Raw genomic sequence first — 14,797 nt, 5'->3', positions numbered from 1 at the left:
CCCCCCCGCCCCCAACTCCTTCCAAGGGAAAACAAGCAGGGAAGGTTTTCCATCGCCAAGCTCACCAGCTACCACCTCTGATGACTACCCATTATTTTCCTAGGAATAAAGGGGGAAGGATCATGGGGTCACTGAGGCTTAAACCCGGAAGTGGCCCTTAGTGCAGGTCTAGGCCTGGGTGCTCACAGCCCAGAACCTTCTGCTGCCCTCCCACACAGACCTAAAGCCCATCTAGGCTGTGAGCAGCCCAAAGGCTCAGAGAGATGGTACATCATGTTGTTCTCTACGTAGAACAGCCCTTCTTCATACAGATGGGGAAACTGGGGCCCAGGGGAGTTAAGGAACTTGCAACAAGAGGAGACAGCAGATGGGGTCAACTCCGTGCCCGAGTCCGAGTGTCCTGACCCCCAGGGAAGTAAAGGACGAGCAAAGGAAAGAGAAAGGTGCAGAACTGAGGCAGAAATCTTGGGGGAAAGAGAAGAGGACAAAGTGTGAGCAGCACAGAGGGGGCGGCTCCAGGTGGAGATGGAGGGAGAGAGTACTGATGGGGGGAGGAGGAGAGCTGGAGGGCTGGAGGGAGGACAGGGGGAAGAGAGAGGCTGGGTGAATGACCCAGGACAGGTGAGGAGGAGAGCCTGGACAGGACCCTGACTTCTCAGTGCCTCCCTCCCTTCCCAGGTGGTCGGCCAACCCAGCAGAGGTGGACAAGCCTAAAAATCAAAGTTATCTTGGCTCCTTCGTGGAAGGAGAAAAATTATCAAGAAAAATGCAAGTCTTGAGTAAGAAAGGCAGTATGGGTCCTCTTATTAGTTGGGCACCTTTGGGTGCCAGACAACCCACCACTAAGACATGTAGATAGAATCAAGTTAATTTCCCCTGATGTTTAAACAGGTGAACTTTTTATAGGCTGTTTAGTGGGGACGAGTATAGATCTGGGATTTGAACAGTAGGGTTATAATGATCTAAAAGTCAGCAATGGCTCATCTGGGGTCTGGAAGAAGGAAGGAGAGATGGAAACGTGAGGAAGGAGGTAAAAACAAATAAAACGCGAGACTAGGGAGGAAGAAGCGGAGTGGGCCCCCGGTGTGTGCTCTGCCCAGGGTGGAGGACGGTGAGGTGGGGAGGGGAGGACGCGCAGCGGCTCTTCCCACCTGTGGGGGCCCAGGTCGGAGCAGGCGGGCTTCTGCTCGGCGTCAGCGGCTGGACAGCAGAACTGGTGCAGCACAGTCTCATTCCTGAGGGCAGAGCAGAGGGAGAAGGTCAGTGCCCTCTGACCACAAGGCGCCTCTGCCCAGCATGCTGCCCCCCGGGGAACTCCGAGGTCCCAAACGCTGCCCGGGGAGGACGTGCGTCATTGCAGACACCACCTCCTGCTCGCAGCCCTCCCACCTCTTCTACCTCTGCACCCTGGTACCCGCAGCAGGCTCCTCCACGTGGATGTACCATCTATTCAGCCCTGACTTTTGTCACGATCACAGTTAGTCCTCCATAGCCCTGCCGCCCACTAAGGTCCGGCCAGCAAGGCAGAACTAGGTCTATTCATCCAAGATGCACAGAATTGCACGCAGGGAACATTTTTGGCTAATCATATGCAAAGATGCAAAGCTCTTATAGAAGCTCACATGGTAAAGAATCTACCTGCAATGTGGGAGGCCCGGGTTCGATCCCTGGGTCAGGAAGATCCCCTGGATGAGGAAATGGAAACCCACTCCAGTATCCTTGCCTGAAGAATCCCATGGACACAGGAGCCTGGTAGGCTACAGTCCATGGGGTCGCAAAGAGGCAGACACGACTGAGTGACTGAGCACACAGACGACGTCTTGATTTACTGAGGCTCAGTTTTTTGTGTGTGTTTCAGCACAGAGGGAATTCAGAAAAATTAAAAAAGGAGGCAGCGTGGCCTGAAAGAAGAGGAGAAGCTGGGATTCATCCGGAAGCGGACCCCATCTCTTATTTCAAAAGAGCTAGGAAGTGGAGAAGAGAGTGGCAATACTGCCAGGGGAAAGTCAGAGACCAGAGACGCCAGCTGGCCAGAGGGAGAGGAAGCACCAAACGCCAAGAGCTCATGAGGCCGTCGCCCGGCCAGGCCCCAAACCAGGGGAGGCTGCCCAACCACGACCTCCCACGTCTGTATTTAGACTCAGGACTCCACGGCTCGGCCATAAACACAGCTGAGTCACTGAGGGGACTGATGAGACATATGGTCCTGTAGTGGGGGAAGCGGCAGAGGATGGACAGACAAGGGGACACCCAGCAGGAGAACCGAGAAAGAAATACCAACAACTTTGAGAAACAAGAACAAGTTATAGGGACTTCCCTGGTGGTCCAGTGATTAAGAATCCGCCTGCCAGTGCAGGGAACACGGGTTCAATCCCTGGTCCGGGAAGATTCCACATGCCGTGGACCAACTAAGCCCGTGAACCACAACTACTGAGACTGTGTTCTAGAGCCTGCAAACCATCATTACTGAGCCCATGTGCCACAACTACAGAAGCCCGAGCGCCCTAGAGACCATGCCCTATGCTCCACACCAAGAGAAGTCGCCGCAATGAGAAGCCCGCGAACCGCAACTGGAGAGTAGCCTGCTCACTGCAACGAGAGAAAAGCCCGCAGAGCAACGGAGACCCAGTGAAGCCATAAAGAAATACGTACATAGACGAGTTACAGGACTTTCACTGTGTGTTTTCAAGACTTAAAGCTGCTCAAATTAAGAGAACTTGGTGTTGGCATAAGGACAGACATACAGATTGTACCAAAAGCAGAGGCTAGAAATAGACTCAAACATCAACTGATTCTTGGTACATTGATTTGTAGTAAAAGTACCAAGATAATTCAGTAAGGGATAATAACTTTTTTAACAGATGGTGCTGAAACAGTTGAATATGGAAAATGGACTTCGATCCATATCTTACACCATAGATATATGAATTAATACTAACTGGATCATAGACTTAAAGTAACAGATGTAATAATTTTATAAACAGACCTAATGATTTTATTTTTCCAGTAGTCATGTATGGATGTGAGAGTTGGACCATAAATAAAGCTGAGCACCTAAGAATTGATGCTTTTGAACTGGGGTGTTGGAGAAGACTCTTGAGAGTCCCTTAGACTGCAAGGAGATGCAACCAGTCTATCCTACAGGAGATCATTGGAAGGACTGATGCTGAAACTCCAATACTTTGACCACCTGATGCGAAGAAACTGACTCATTGGAAAAGACCCTGATGCTGGGAAAGATTGAAGGTGGGAGGAGAAGGGGATGACAGAGGATGAGATGGTTGGATGGCATCACCGACTTGATGGACATGAGTTTGAATAAACTCCGGGTGTTGGTGGTGAGGGACAGGGAGGCCTGTCGTGCTGCAGTCCTTGGGGTCACAAAGAGTGGGACATGACTGAGCGACTGAACTGAACTGAATGAATGTATAAATAAAATTATAAAACTTTTCAAAGAAAACATAGAAAAAAATCTGTGACTTAGAGGACACAGAGATCTCCTTGTAGGATACAAAAAGCACAAACCATGGAGGAAATAAGTTGATAAATTAGACTTCATTGAAATAAAAAGAAATTTTCTGTTTTGAAAGACACTGTTAAGAAAAGTGAATTCTTATGACTCAGTAATGAGGGGCTTCCCTGGTGGCTCTGTCGTAAAGAATCTGCCTATCAATACAGGAGACAAGGGGTTGGTTCCTAGTCCGAGAAGATTCCGTATGCCTCGGGGCAACTAAGCCGGTGCACTGCAACAACTGAGCCTGTGCTCTAGAGCCCAGAAACCGCAACATGAGAAACCTACTCACTCCAACTGGAAAGTAGCCCCACTCATCACAACTGGAGAAAAGAAATTAAGACCCAGCATGGCCAGAAATAAATTAATTAATTAATTTTAAGAAATAAGACAAACAACTTTATAGAAAAGTGTACTAAAGATTTGAATGCATACTTCACCAAAGAAAATATACTGACATCACTAGTCATTGCTGCTGCTGCTGCTAAGTCGCTTCAGTCGTGTCCGACTCTGTGCAACCCCAGAGACAGCAGCCCACCAGGCTCCCCCGTCCCTGGGATTCTCCAGGCAAGAACACTGGAGTGGGTTGCCATTTCCTTCTCCAATGCATGAAAGTGAAAAGTGAAAGTGAAGTCGCTCAGTCGTGTCCGACTCTTCGCAACCCCATGGACTGCAGCCCACCAGGCCCCTCTGTCCATGGGATTTGCCAGGCAAGAGTACTGGAGTGGGGTGCCACTGCCTTCTCCTCACTAGTCATTAGGGAGATGCAAATGAAAATCAAAATGAGACACCACTGCACGCCCACGAGAAGGACTAAGTTCAAAAGTCTGACAACAACAAGCGCTGAGAAGAGTGTGGCGCACCCAGAACTCTCACACTTCTGGTGGAAATGTAAAACGGCACAACTCTTGGGAAAGGACCCTGGCCGTTTCTTATAAAGTTAAAACACACACTATTTGCTCCTGTAACTGCATACCTAGGGCTTCCCTGGTGGAGTAAAGAACCTTCCTGCAATTGCAGGAGACCCCGGTTTGATCCCTGGGTCAGGAATATCCCCTAGAGAAGGGAATGGGTACCCACTCCAGTATTCTTGTCTGGAAAACTCCATGGACAGAGGAGCCTGGCGGGTTACAGAGTGAAGAGTCGCAAAGGGGTTGGACACAACTGAATGACTAACACTAATTGCATGCTTAGGTATTTACCCCAGATAAATAAAAATACATATTGACATGAAACTGTTCACAGCTGCAACTGTTCCCAGAAGTAAGAAGCTGTCAACTCTACACATACACTGTCAGTTGGTCTTGGACAAGGTTGCCAAGAAGGCACAATGGGAAGAGATCATCTCTTCAACAAATGGTATTGGGAAAGTTTAACACCCTCATGCAGAATAATGAATTTGGACCCATATCTTATACTGTGCACAAAATCAGCTCAAAATGGATGAGAGACTTAAGCATAAGACCTAGGGGGAAAGCTTTATGACATTGGTCTTGGCAATGACTTCATGGATATGACACCAAAACCACAGTCAACAAAAGTAAAAATAGGCAAGTGGAACTACATTAAACCAAAAAACTCCCGCACTGCAAAAAAAAAAAAAAAAATCAAGAGGGAAAAGGCAACCTACAGAACAGGAGAAAATAGTTGCAAACCATATGTCTGATAAGCAGTTAATTTCCAAAATACAGAAAGAACTCCTACAACTCAATAGCAACAAAACCTAGTAACTCAATTAAAAGTGGGCTAAAAACTTGAACAAGCATTTTTCCAGAGAAGACATACAAATGGCCCACAGGTATATCAACAGATGCTCGAGGTAACTATCAGGACAATGCAAATCAAAATCACAAGCGGCTATTACCTCACATGTGGTAGGATATTTATTCTTAAAAAAAAAATAACGACAAAGACTACAAACATTGGGGAAAATGTGGAGAAATTAAAACCCTTGTACGCAGTTGGTAGGAATGAAAAAAATGGTGCTATGAAAAACAGTATGGAGGTTTCTCAAAAAATTAAAAATAGAACTACTGCATGATCCAGAAATCTCCCTTCTGGGTATTTATCCAAAAGAATTGAAACCAGAATCTCAAAGAGATATTAGCACTCCAATATTCAGTGCAGCCCTGGAGGAGGAAACGGCAACCCACTCCAGGATTCTTGCTTGGAGAGTTCCATGGATAGAGAGGTCTGGCGGGCTACAGTCCATGGGGTTGCAAAGAGTCAGACAGGACTGAGCACAGCACATCATTCAGTGTAGTACTATTCACGAAAGCCAAGATTCACAAACAACCTAAAAGATGGATGAACAAATAAAGACAATGCTTTCTATACGAGTGGAATCCATTCAGCCTTTAAAAAGAAGGAAATTCTGGGAATGCCCTGGTGATCCGTTGGTTAGGACTCCACACTCTCACTGCCCAGGATTCAGGTTCAGTCTCTGGTTGGGAAACTAAGAGCCCACAGATGGCGTGCTATGGCTGAAAGAAAACAAATACATAAAAATGGGAACAAAAAAAAAGAAGGAAACTCTGCTGTATCTGACAACATGGATGAACCTTAAAGACATGCTAAGCAAAATAAGCCAGTCACAGAAAGACAAATACTGCATGATCCCACTTACATGAATGAGGATCCTAAAATAGTCAAGCTCACAGAATTAGAGACTAGAATAGTGGTTGCCAGGGATGGGGGAGGGGAGGGGACAGAAGGGAAATTGCTCATCAACAGACATAAAGTTTTAGTCGTGCAAGATGAATTTTTCCTAGAGGCCTGCCGCACAGCATTGCGCCAGTAGCTGCAAGGTATACCCAGGAATCTGTTAAGCGAGTGGATCTTGCATTGTGTGTTTGTACCACAATCAAATAAAATACGTAAAAAGGTTAAATATCCATGTAAGTGTTTGGGTTCAAATATTCATTTCTCGAGTTGTGTGACTAACAGGAGGGTTTCCAGGGACTTCCCTGGCACTCTGTTGGTTAACTCTTAGAGAACCCGATGCAGAGGGCAGAGGTTTGATCCCTGGTCGGGGAACTAACATCCCACATGCCGTGCAACCGAATAAAATAAAAAAATGATTTCTGCTTTGTGAGCCTCTGTGCCCTGGTCAGAGGAGTGGGAGTGGGATGGAGTTGGCCCAGAGTTAATTCAAGGAGCGTAAACACATGTGCACACCAAGCCTTAGTAAGTTGAGTAAATGATGTACCCTGCACACATATGGACCATGTGTTCTACATGTATGTAGAGGCAGTATTTTTAGAAAAAAAGGGAGAGAGATTTGTGTTAAAGAAAAGAAAACCCTGCAACCCTAAGTGTCCATGAACTGGTAAATGGATAAGCAGATTGTAGCATATCTATACAAAGGAATACTATTCAGCAGTAAAAAGGAATAAGCTTTCTCATATAGGCAACAAGTGGATGAATTTCAAAAGAGCCTTACAGTAAGTGAAGGACAGCAGACACAAAAGTCCACACACTGCATGATCCCATGCGAGTGAGGTTCTAGAAAAGGCAAATCCGTAGTGACAGGAAGCAGACCAGTTTCAGTGACACGGAAGCGGAGAGATTCAAGCTGAAGGGAACAAGAGGTCATGGGGTGGTGGAGATGTTCTGTCACTTGAGAAGTAGCTACATAGCAGTAGACATTTGTCAAAAATCACAACCTACACGTTTAAATATGGGAGGATTTTATTTTATGTAACTGTATCTTAATATGGCTGATTTTTTTAAGACCAAAATATTTTCTTCCCCTTCTCACTTCTTGATACTTCATCAAGGATCTTGAGAATAATTTCTAAGTTCCCTCCTCCCATTGCCCCCGGATCACCTAATTATTAACCACCCCCCTGCCCTCACGCAGCAGGAAAAAACACCAACTTTTTCATTCTCTTCAACTGTTAGATTGGATTTTCAGAGACCAGATGGCTTGCAACTGAGCCAAAGGAGGCCAGGGGGCCAGAAGGCAGGACAATGAGAAAGTTGGGGGTGGGGGTGGTTGAGCTGGGAAAATACTGGCCGGGGGCCTGCAGCGGGGGTGGGAGGGATGTTCCAAGAAGTGCAGCAGCAACAGCACAGAAGCTGGTGATGGAGACCCAGGCCCCTTTCCACATGCTGGCCTGTAAACCAGGCTCACCTTGTAAACCTGTCAGATCACTGTAAACCAGGCTCTTATCCCTGCCCTGTGCATCTTACTGACTTGTGGGGATTCAGTAAGACTTAAATGCAAAACTGCACTGGAAAAAACCTAATAAACCCAGCACAGACACACAGACATGACTGTGCGGTGCTAAGACGCTCAATCCTGTCAACCCTTTGTGACCCCATGGACTGTAGCTCACCAGGCTCCTCTGTCCATGGGATTCTCCAGGCAAGAACACTGGAATGGTTTGCTGTGCCCTCCTCCAAGGGATCTTCCTGACCTAAGGATTGAACTGTGTCTCTTACATCTCCTGCTTGTCAGGCAGGTTCTTTACCACTCGCGCCACCTTGGAAGTCTATTACTGCTATTGGTCTGGGAAACTGAGGGACTCAGCAGCCCCAGCTCATGGCCAGCAGAGACTGCCAGGTGCCTTCCCTATTTCCTCCTCCCAGCCCCCGCCCCTCCCGCAGGCCAAGGGCAAGAAGGAAAGGGTGGACTTCCTTTGCTCCTCAATGCAGTCTGCCAACTGTACCTCCTCCTCAGAAACCTTTGGAAAGGTCTTAATAATAAGGCAAGTGATGACAGATGTCCCCGCAGCCAGGGACAGAAAGATACAGAAATGTCACCCTGGTCTAAGAGGCCCGAAGCTCCATGTTCCACCCCAAGTCAGGGCAGGGCTGCAAGATCAGGTGGGCCTCCCTCTCTCAGCCTCTGTTTCCCTCTCACTCTCTGCCCAGTCTCCTTTGGAGGAGCTTTAAAGGTCATCTAGTCCAGCGGTTCCCAACCTTTGTGGCACTAGGGACCAGATTCGTGGAAGACAATTTTTCCATGGACTGGGGTGGGGGGATGGTTTCGGGATGATTCAAGGGCATTACATTCATTGTGCCCTTTTCTGTTCTTATTACATCAGCTCCATTCAGATCATCAGGCATTAGATCCTGGTGGGTGAGGAACCTCGATCTCATCCGTGTCCCCCCGCTGCCAAGAAATAGGGGTTACAGAGCCTGGGGGAAGAGCTACCCTGGTCTCCCTCTCAGAGAGGATTCCCCTGAAAACAGGCTGCTGGCTCTTAGATGTTCATGTGAAGAAGTCCGGTCCTGCAGAAACCCTGTGTTTCTCTCCTGGGTTCTGAGGAGCCTCAGGGCCCTATCGGCTGCCCCTAGGGCCACCCTGAAGTCAGAAGGCAAGTGGAGAAGGCTGGGCATGGAACTTACACTCCAACCGGAGCTCTGATCTGGTCTAATTACATGTTAGGATGCCATCAGATTTGATGTGGAGGGTAGGGGGAAAAGTTTCCTTGTTTTAAAAAACAACTGGGAAACTCTTCTTCTAACTGGACGCTCTCTTCATGAGGTGATTAAGCCTGTTCCATCTCTCCAGTCTCCATGGTGTTGGAGAGGAGCTTTGGTGGCTCACCCCAACACTCCTGGTCTCACTGCCTGGAGGAAGCCTCCTTGTTTAATTCTGCCTAACTCTCCGGTACCCGCCTTATCTTGGTCTCCTCATCTACAAATGGGGTTAATGACAGAACTTCTCTACAGCATTGTTCTGAGGGTGAGATGAGTTAAAACACACGCACTTACAATAGAAATTGGCGCACAATAGATGCTTGCCTGGTGGCTCAGATGGTAAAGACTTTGCCTGCAGTTCCGGAAACCTGAGTTCGATCCCTGGGTTAAGAAGATCCCTTAGAGAAGGGAATGGCAACCCACTCCAGTATGCTTGCCTGGAGAATCCTATGGACAGAAGAGCCTGGTGGGTTACAGTCCATGGGGTCACAAAGAATTGGACACAAATGAGCAACTAACACTTTCATATTCAGCTGCTTAATAACTGTCAGCTGTTATTAAAGACCCTGCTTCTGCCACTCTTGCATCTCAGGGAGGGTGATCCCTTCTCTCCAAGCCCCCTCGTAAGGCTTTCTCCTCCTCGATGGTCTTCAACGCTGTCCCATTTCACAGGCTACACCCTCCCCTCTCCTCTACAACCCCCCAGAAAGAGCCGTCTGCTACAGGCGCTTCCTCTCACCTTGATCTGGAACTCACTGGAATGTAGCTCCTCCCTGGAGCCCTAACAGAGCTTTCCCCAGGGAGCCCCCAGCGAGCTTCATTGACTTGACTCTTCCACAGATTCATCGGCCAAACCCTCCTTCTTGAAACACCCTGACCCTGGCTTCCTGGGAAGTGGTCTGCTGGGTTGTTTCCACTGTGATGGGAGGAACCCATCCCCGTGGGGGGAGAAGTCCATGGAAAAAGAAGAAGCTGACGTCTAACAACACCAACTGGCCTGGCCAGCGCTTGTGACCATCCTGAAAGTGAGCCTTTGGGGTCAGGCTTCATTCTTGAATGAGCTGCTCTATTTCCCAAACGAACAGCAAACACCACGTCTTGTGTCTCCACACCCCCATCCCTTGCTGGCCACCCATTACTGTTCAGTGTTTGCTGGCCTGGGGGTCTGCCTAGGTCTAGTGCATTCTTTTGTTTCCTTTTCAATTATGCAACACAGTGCTATCAATTCTGTTTTATACTCACTCCTCAGACTTTATTCATCTCACAGGTGAAGTTTGTACATCCCATTTCTAGCTTCTCCCTATTTCCTCCACCACACACTCAGCCCCTGGCAACCAGTTTTCTCCATTCTGTTTCTATGAATTTGACTTTTTTTTTTTCTTTTTAAGATTCCACATGTAAGTAATATCATGCAGTATTTGTCTTTCTTTAGACAAATACTTTAGGATCACATCCTCAAGGTCTATCCATGGTGTCACAAAGGCAAGATTTCCTTCTCTCATGGCTGGATGGTAATATTCCATTATATGTGTGTGTGTATATACATATATATGTACATATGTGGATCCATCTTCCTGACCCATTCACCCATTGATGGACATGTAGATTGTTTCCATATCTAGGTTATTATAAATAATGCTGCAATAAATGGGAGTGTAGCTATCTCTTCCAGATCCTGTTTTCATTTCCTTTGGATCAATACCTGGAAGTGGAATTACTGGATCATATGGTAGCTGTATTTTTAATTTTTTTGAAGAACCATACTGTCTTCCATAGCGACTGCATGAATTTACATTCCCACAACAGCGCACGAGGGCTCCCTTTTCTCCACACCCTCTCCGGCATTTGTTATTTCTTGTCCTTTTGATTACAACCCGCGTAATAACAGGGGTGATATGGTGTCTCATGGTGGTTTTTATTTTATCTTTTTAATTTATTTTGGGCTGCACTGGGTCTCCATTGCTTCACACAGGCTTTCTCTAGTTGTCTCAAACGAGGGTACTCCATGGTTGCGGTATGTGGGCTTCTTACTGTGATGTCTTCTCTTCTTGCAGAGCATAGGCTCTGGGAGCGAGGGCTTTAGCAGTTGTATTTCCCAAGTCCTAGAGCACAGGCTCAGTGGTTGTGGTGCATGGGCCTAGCTTTTCCTTGGCTTTTCCTCCCACCTAGATCCCTTGGTGGGATCTTCCCGGATCGGGAATTCAACCCCATGCCTCCTGCTTTGGCAGGCGGAGTCTTTATCACTGAGCCACCTGGGAAGTCCCCTCTGCCCATTTTTTAACGGGTTTGTTTTTTGCTACTTAGTTGTATGAGTTCTTTATACATTTTGAATATTCACCGCTTATCACAGCATGATTTGGAAATATTTCCTCCCGTTCGGTATGCTGCCTTTTTGTTCTGTTGATGGTTTCCGTGCTGTGAGAAAGCGTTTCAGTCTGATGCCGTCACACTTGCTTGTTTCTGCTTTTGTTGCCAGTGTGTTCCTGTCACATTCGGTACCAGCACCTTGCTGGGCACCCAGGTTGCTGTCTCTTCCCTTCATTCCAGCCCCTTGCAGCTTATACAGCATCTTGTCACACACCTTTTCATCTTTGGGTTAGATCCAGTTGTTCCCCTTGGCAGGTAAGGAACAGAGAGGTGACCTGGGTTTCCTGAGGTTGCACAGCTGGTAACAGCGGGGTGGGGAACCAGCACTGTGCCGAGTTCCTCTCATCCTAGGCGAGCGCCCCATGGAGCAGCCAGGGAGCCACAGATGCCCTAGGGAGGAATTCCATCAGGACCCCTTCTCCAACTGCAGGAGGCAGCTCGGTTCCTGGAGACACTACGAGCTGCAGATTTGGGAGGAGCTTCATTCAGTCCTTGCCTCCTCGCTGGCGAGGCTATGGATACCCCAAACCTACGCACACACAATCCTGCACACGTGTCATGGATGCACATGCACTCACTCTTGGCTGTGTAGACACACATATGCACACACATATTTTCACGTGCAACCCTGCGTGTGCAGATGGGCACACACAGGACTGAGACCAAGGATGTTTCATCCCTTACATGAACCCTGCTGACCACGTGGCCATGAAAGGCTATGATATCCAGTGCATGCTAAGTCACTTCAGTTGTGTCTGACTCTTCTGCAACCCACTGTAGCTCACCAGGCTCCTCTGTCAATGGGATTCTCCAGGCAAGAATACTGGAGTGGGTTGCCATTCCTTCTCCAGGAGATCTTCCCGACCCAGGGATCGAACCCAGGTCTCCTGCATTACAGGTGGATTCTTTATTGTCTGAACTGCCTGGGAAGCCCACAATGTCCCATGGGGACCTTGCAAATCATCCATCCGTGACTGCATGTGACACTCTGCCCATCCTAAAGCCCAGTCCTCAGGGCACAACATAGATGAGTGGGCCAAAGGCCAAGTTCAGCAGCATGAGAGTGTGTCACATGGGGGGCACGTGGGACCACCGGCCTTTTTGACCATGAACCCTGGACAAAGTTCCTGATCAGACCTTGACTCAAGAAGCACTTCCCCACCGCAGGAAAGTCCCCTATACTCCTCTGGAGTAGGGATAGCTACATCAGGGAGCACGAGGCTAGAGCTTGCGTGTGAATCCTGAAGACATCACTGTTGCTGTGTGACCTTGGTGGGTCAACTTAACCTCTCTGGGCCACAGTCACCACATCTGTGAAATGGGGATAATCATACCTTCCCATTAGGACTGTATAGATAAAATGAGATTTAAAGACATACAAAAATGCTGAGTGCATAGTAGAAATTAGTATGTGGATGTTGAAAGGTTGAATGAATGAGATGAATGGAGATCAGATGGTTGTGGGTTGCATTGCAGGGCTCTCACTGCAAGCTGCTCTCCTTCTTGTGCCCCTTTAGCCCCCTGAGTATTTCCTGTCTGAGTGGAGACTTTGCTCCCTGCTCAAATTCCCCCAGCGTCCACCCTACACACCCCTTTGGAGGGGCCCTGCAGCCGCACACCTGTCTCTGTCTCTCTCCACCTTGCCCTTCTATTCCCTGAACACATGTGTTTCTTCCAGCCCCAGGGCCTTTGCACAGAATCTTTTCCCCTCAGGTCTTCCTGTGGTTCCATTCCTCACTTTATTTAAACTCTGGTCAATGTCACCTCCTACATGAGGTTTTGCCTATGAACTGCCCTCCTCCCATCTCTCCCTGATTTTTCCTCACAGTCAGAATGAGTTTGTATATACATGAGTTACTTTTCTTGTTGAACATCTGTCTTCTCCTCTCAAATGTGAGTTCCCTGGTGGCTGAGTCTTTGTCTGACCTGTTCACTGTGAGTCCCCTATACCTACAGCAGAGCCAGACATGCAGTAGATGTTCAGTAACTACTTGTTAAATGGATGGGCAGCTAGAACTCTGCTCTTGAGGAGCCCAAATAAAACTTCCATCCCTAAACAACAATAATATGCTCAGTTCCCCTCTCTTCGCATTCCCTCTCCTGCACAGCCCAGTTCATTAGTTCAATATATTTTAATTTTTTCCCAGCCCCCCAGCTAGCTGATTCAGCTGATCTATTCTAACGGCTTTTTTTTTTTTTTTAATTTGGCTGCATTGGGTCTTAGTTGCAGCATGCAGGATCTTCGTTGTCTTTTGTGGGATCGAACCTGCATCCTCTGAATTACAAGGCAGATTCTTAACCACTAGACCACCAAGGAAGTCCCTCTAATAGTTCTTGGGCAGGGAGCTGCATGGGAATCCTGAAAACTTCCTTTAAAGTAGACTTGGCCATCTTTGCATGAAATGTTCCTTTGGTATCCCTAACTTTCTTGGAGAGATATCTAGTCATTCCCATTTTATTGTTTTCCTCTATTCTTTGCACTGGTCACTGAGGAAGGCTTTCTTATCTCTCCTTGCTTTTCTTTGGAACTCTGCATTCAATGGGTATATCTTTGCTGCTTTGCCTTTAGATTCTTTTCTTTTCTCAGCTATTTGTAAGGCCTCCTCAAACACCATTTTGCCTTTTTGCTTTTCTTTTTCTTCTGTCATCCTACTTAAATATAAAAAGTGGCCTTGGAACCATGTGGCTCCATATAGGCAGTAGCCACATGCAGTTATTTAAATTTATATCGTTGTTGTTCAGTTGCTCAGTTGTGTCCAACTCTTTGTGACCCCATGGACTGCAGCATGCCACCCTTCCCTGTCCTTCACTATCTTCTGGAGCTTGCTTAAACTCATATCTTTTGAGTTGGTGATGCCATCCAACCATTCATCCTCTGCCATCCTCTTCTCCTCTTGCCTTGAATCTTTCCCAGCATCAGGGTCTTTCCCAGTGAGTTGGCTCTTTGCATCAGATTAATTAAAATTAAATAATATTTAAAATTCACTCCTCAGTCACACTAGTCACAATTTAAAGTGCTCACAAGTCACATGTACCTATTAACTGTAGAATTGGACAGGGTAGATGTAGCACACTTATAACATCACAGAAAATTCTATCAATAAAAAAAAATAAATAAATAAAGTAGACTTGGCCAAAATAGAGGTGATGGAATTCCAGTTGAGCTCTTTCAAATCCTGAAAGATGATGCTGTGAAAGTGCTGCACTCAATATGCCAACAAATTTGGAAAACTCAGCAGTGGCCACAGGACTGGAAAAGGTCAGTTTTCATTCCAATCCCAAAGAAAGGCAATGCCAAAGAATGCTCAAACTACCACACAATTGCACTCATCTCACACGCTAGTAAAGTAATGCTCAAAATTCTCCAAGCCAGGCTTCAGCAATACGTGAACCGTGAACTTCCAGATGTTCAAGCTGGTTTTAGAAAAGGCAGAGGAACCAGAGATCAAATTGCCAACATCCGCTGGATCACGGAAAAAGCAAGAGAGT

At 47.2% G+C, this 14,797-nt stretch overlaps 1 protein-coding gene across 1 annotated transcript in view; it reads right to left on the bottom strand.

Annotated features, from left to right (window-relative positions):
* Positions 1 to 373: 373 nt before the first annotated feature.
* Positions 374 to 14,797, bottom strand: part of LOC104992349 (IQ motif and SEC7 domain-containing protein 3-like) — a 33,014-nt gene continuing 18,590 nt past the window's right edge. The window contains exons 3-4 of the mRNA XM_010845210.1: positions 1,152 to 1,235; positions 374 to 464 (exon numbers count right to left, since the gene is read on the bottom strand). Coding sequence (XP_010843512.1) covers positions 374 to 464; positions 1,152 to 1,235 — 175 coding nt within the window. The remainder of the gene's footprint in view (positions 465 to 1,151; positions 1,236 to 14,797) is intronic.

The sequence above is a fragment of the Bison bison genome, unplaced genomic scaffold (genome assembly GCF_000754665.1).
Source record: "Bison bison bison isolate TAMUID 2011002044 unplaced genomic scaffold, Bison_UMD1.0 scf7180017864213, whole genome shotgun sequence".
Taxonomy (NCBI): Eukaryota; Metazoa; Chordata; class Mammalia; order Artiodactyla; family Bovidae; genus Bison; species Bison bison.
Note: the sequence above shows the minus strand (reverse complement) of the source record. Positions and strands in the feature narration are given on the sequence as shown.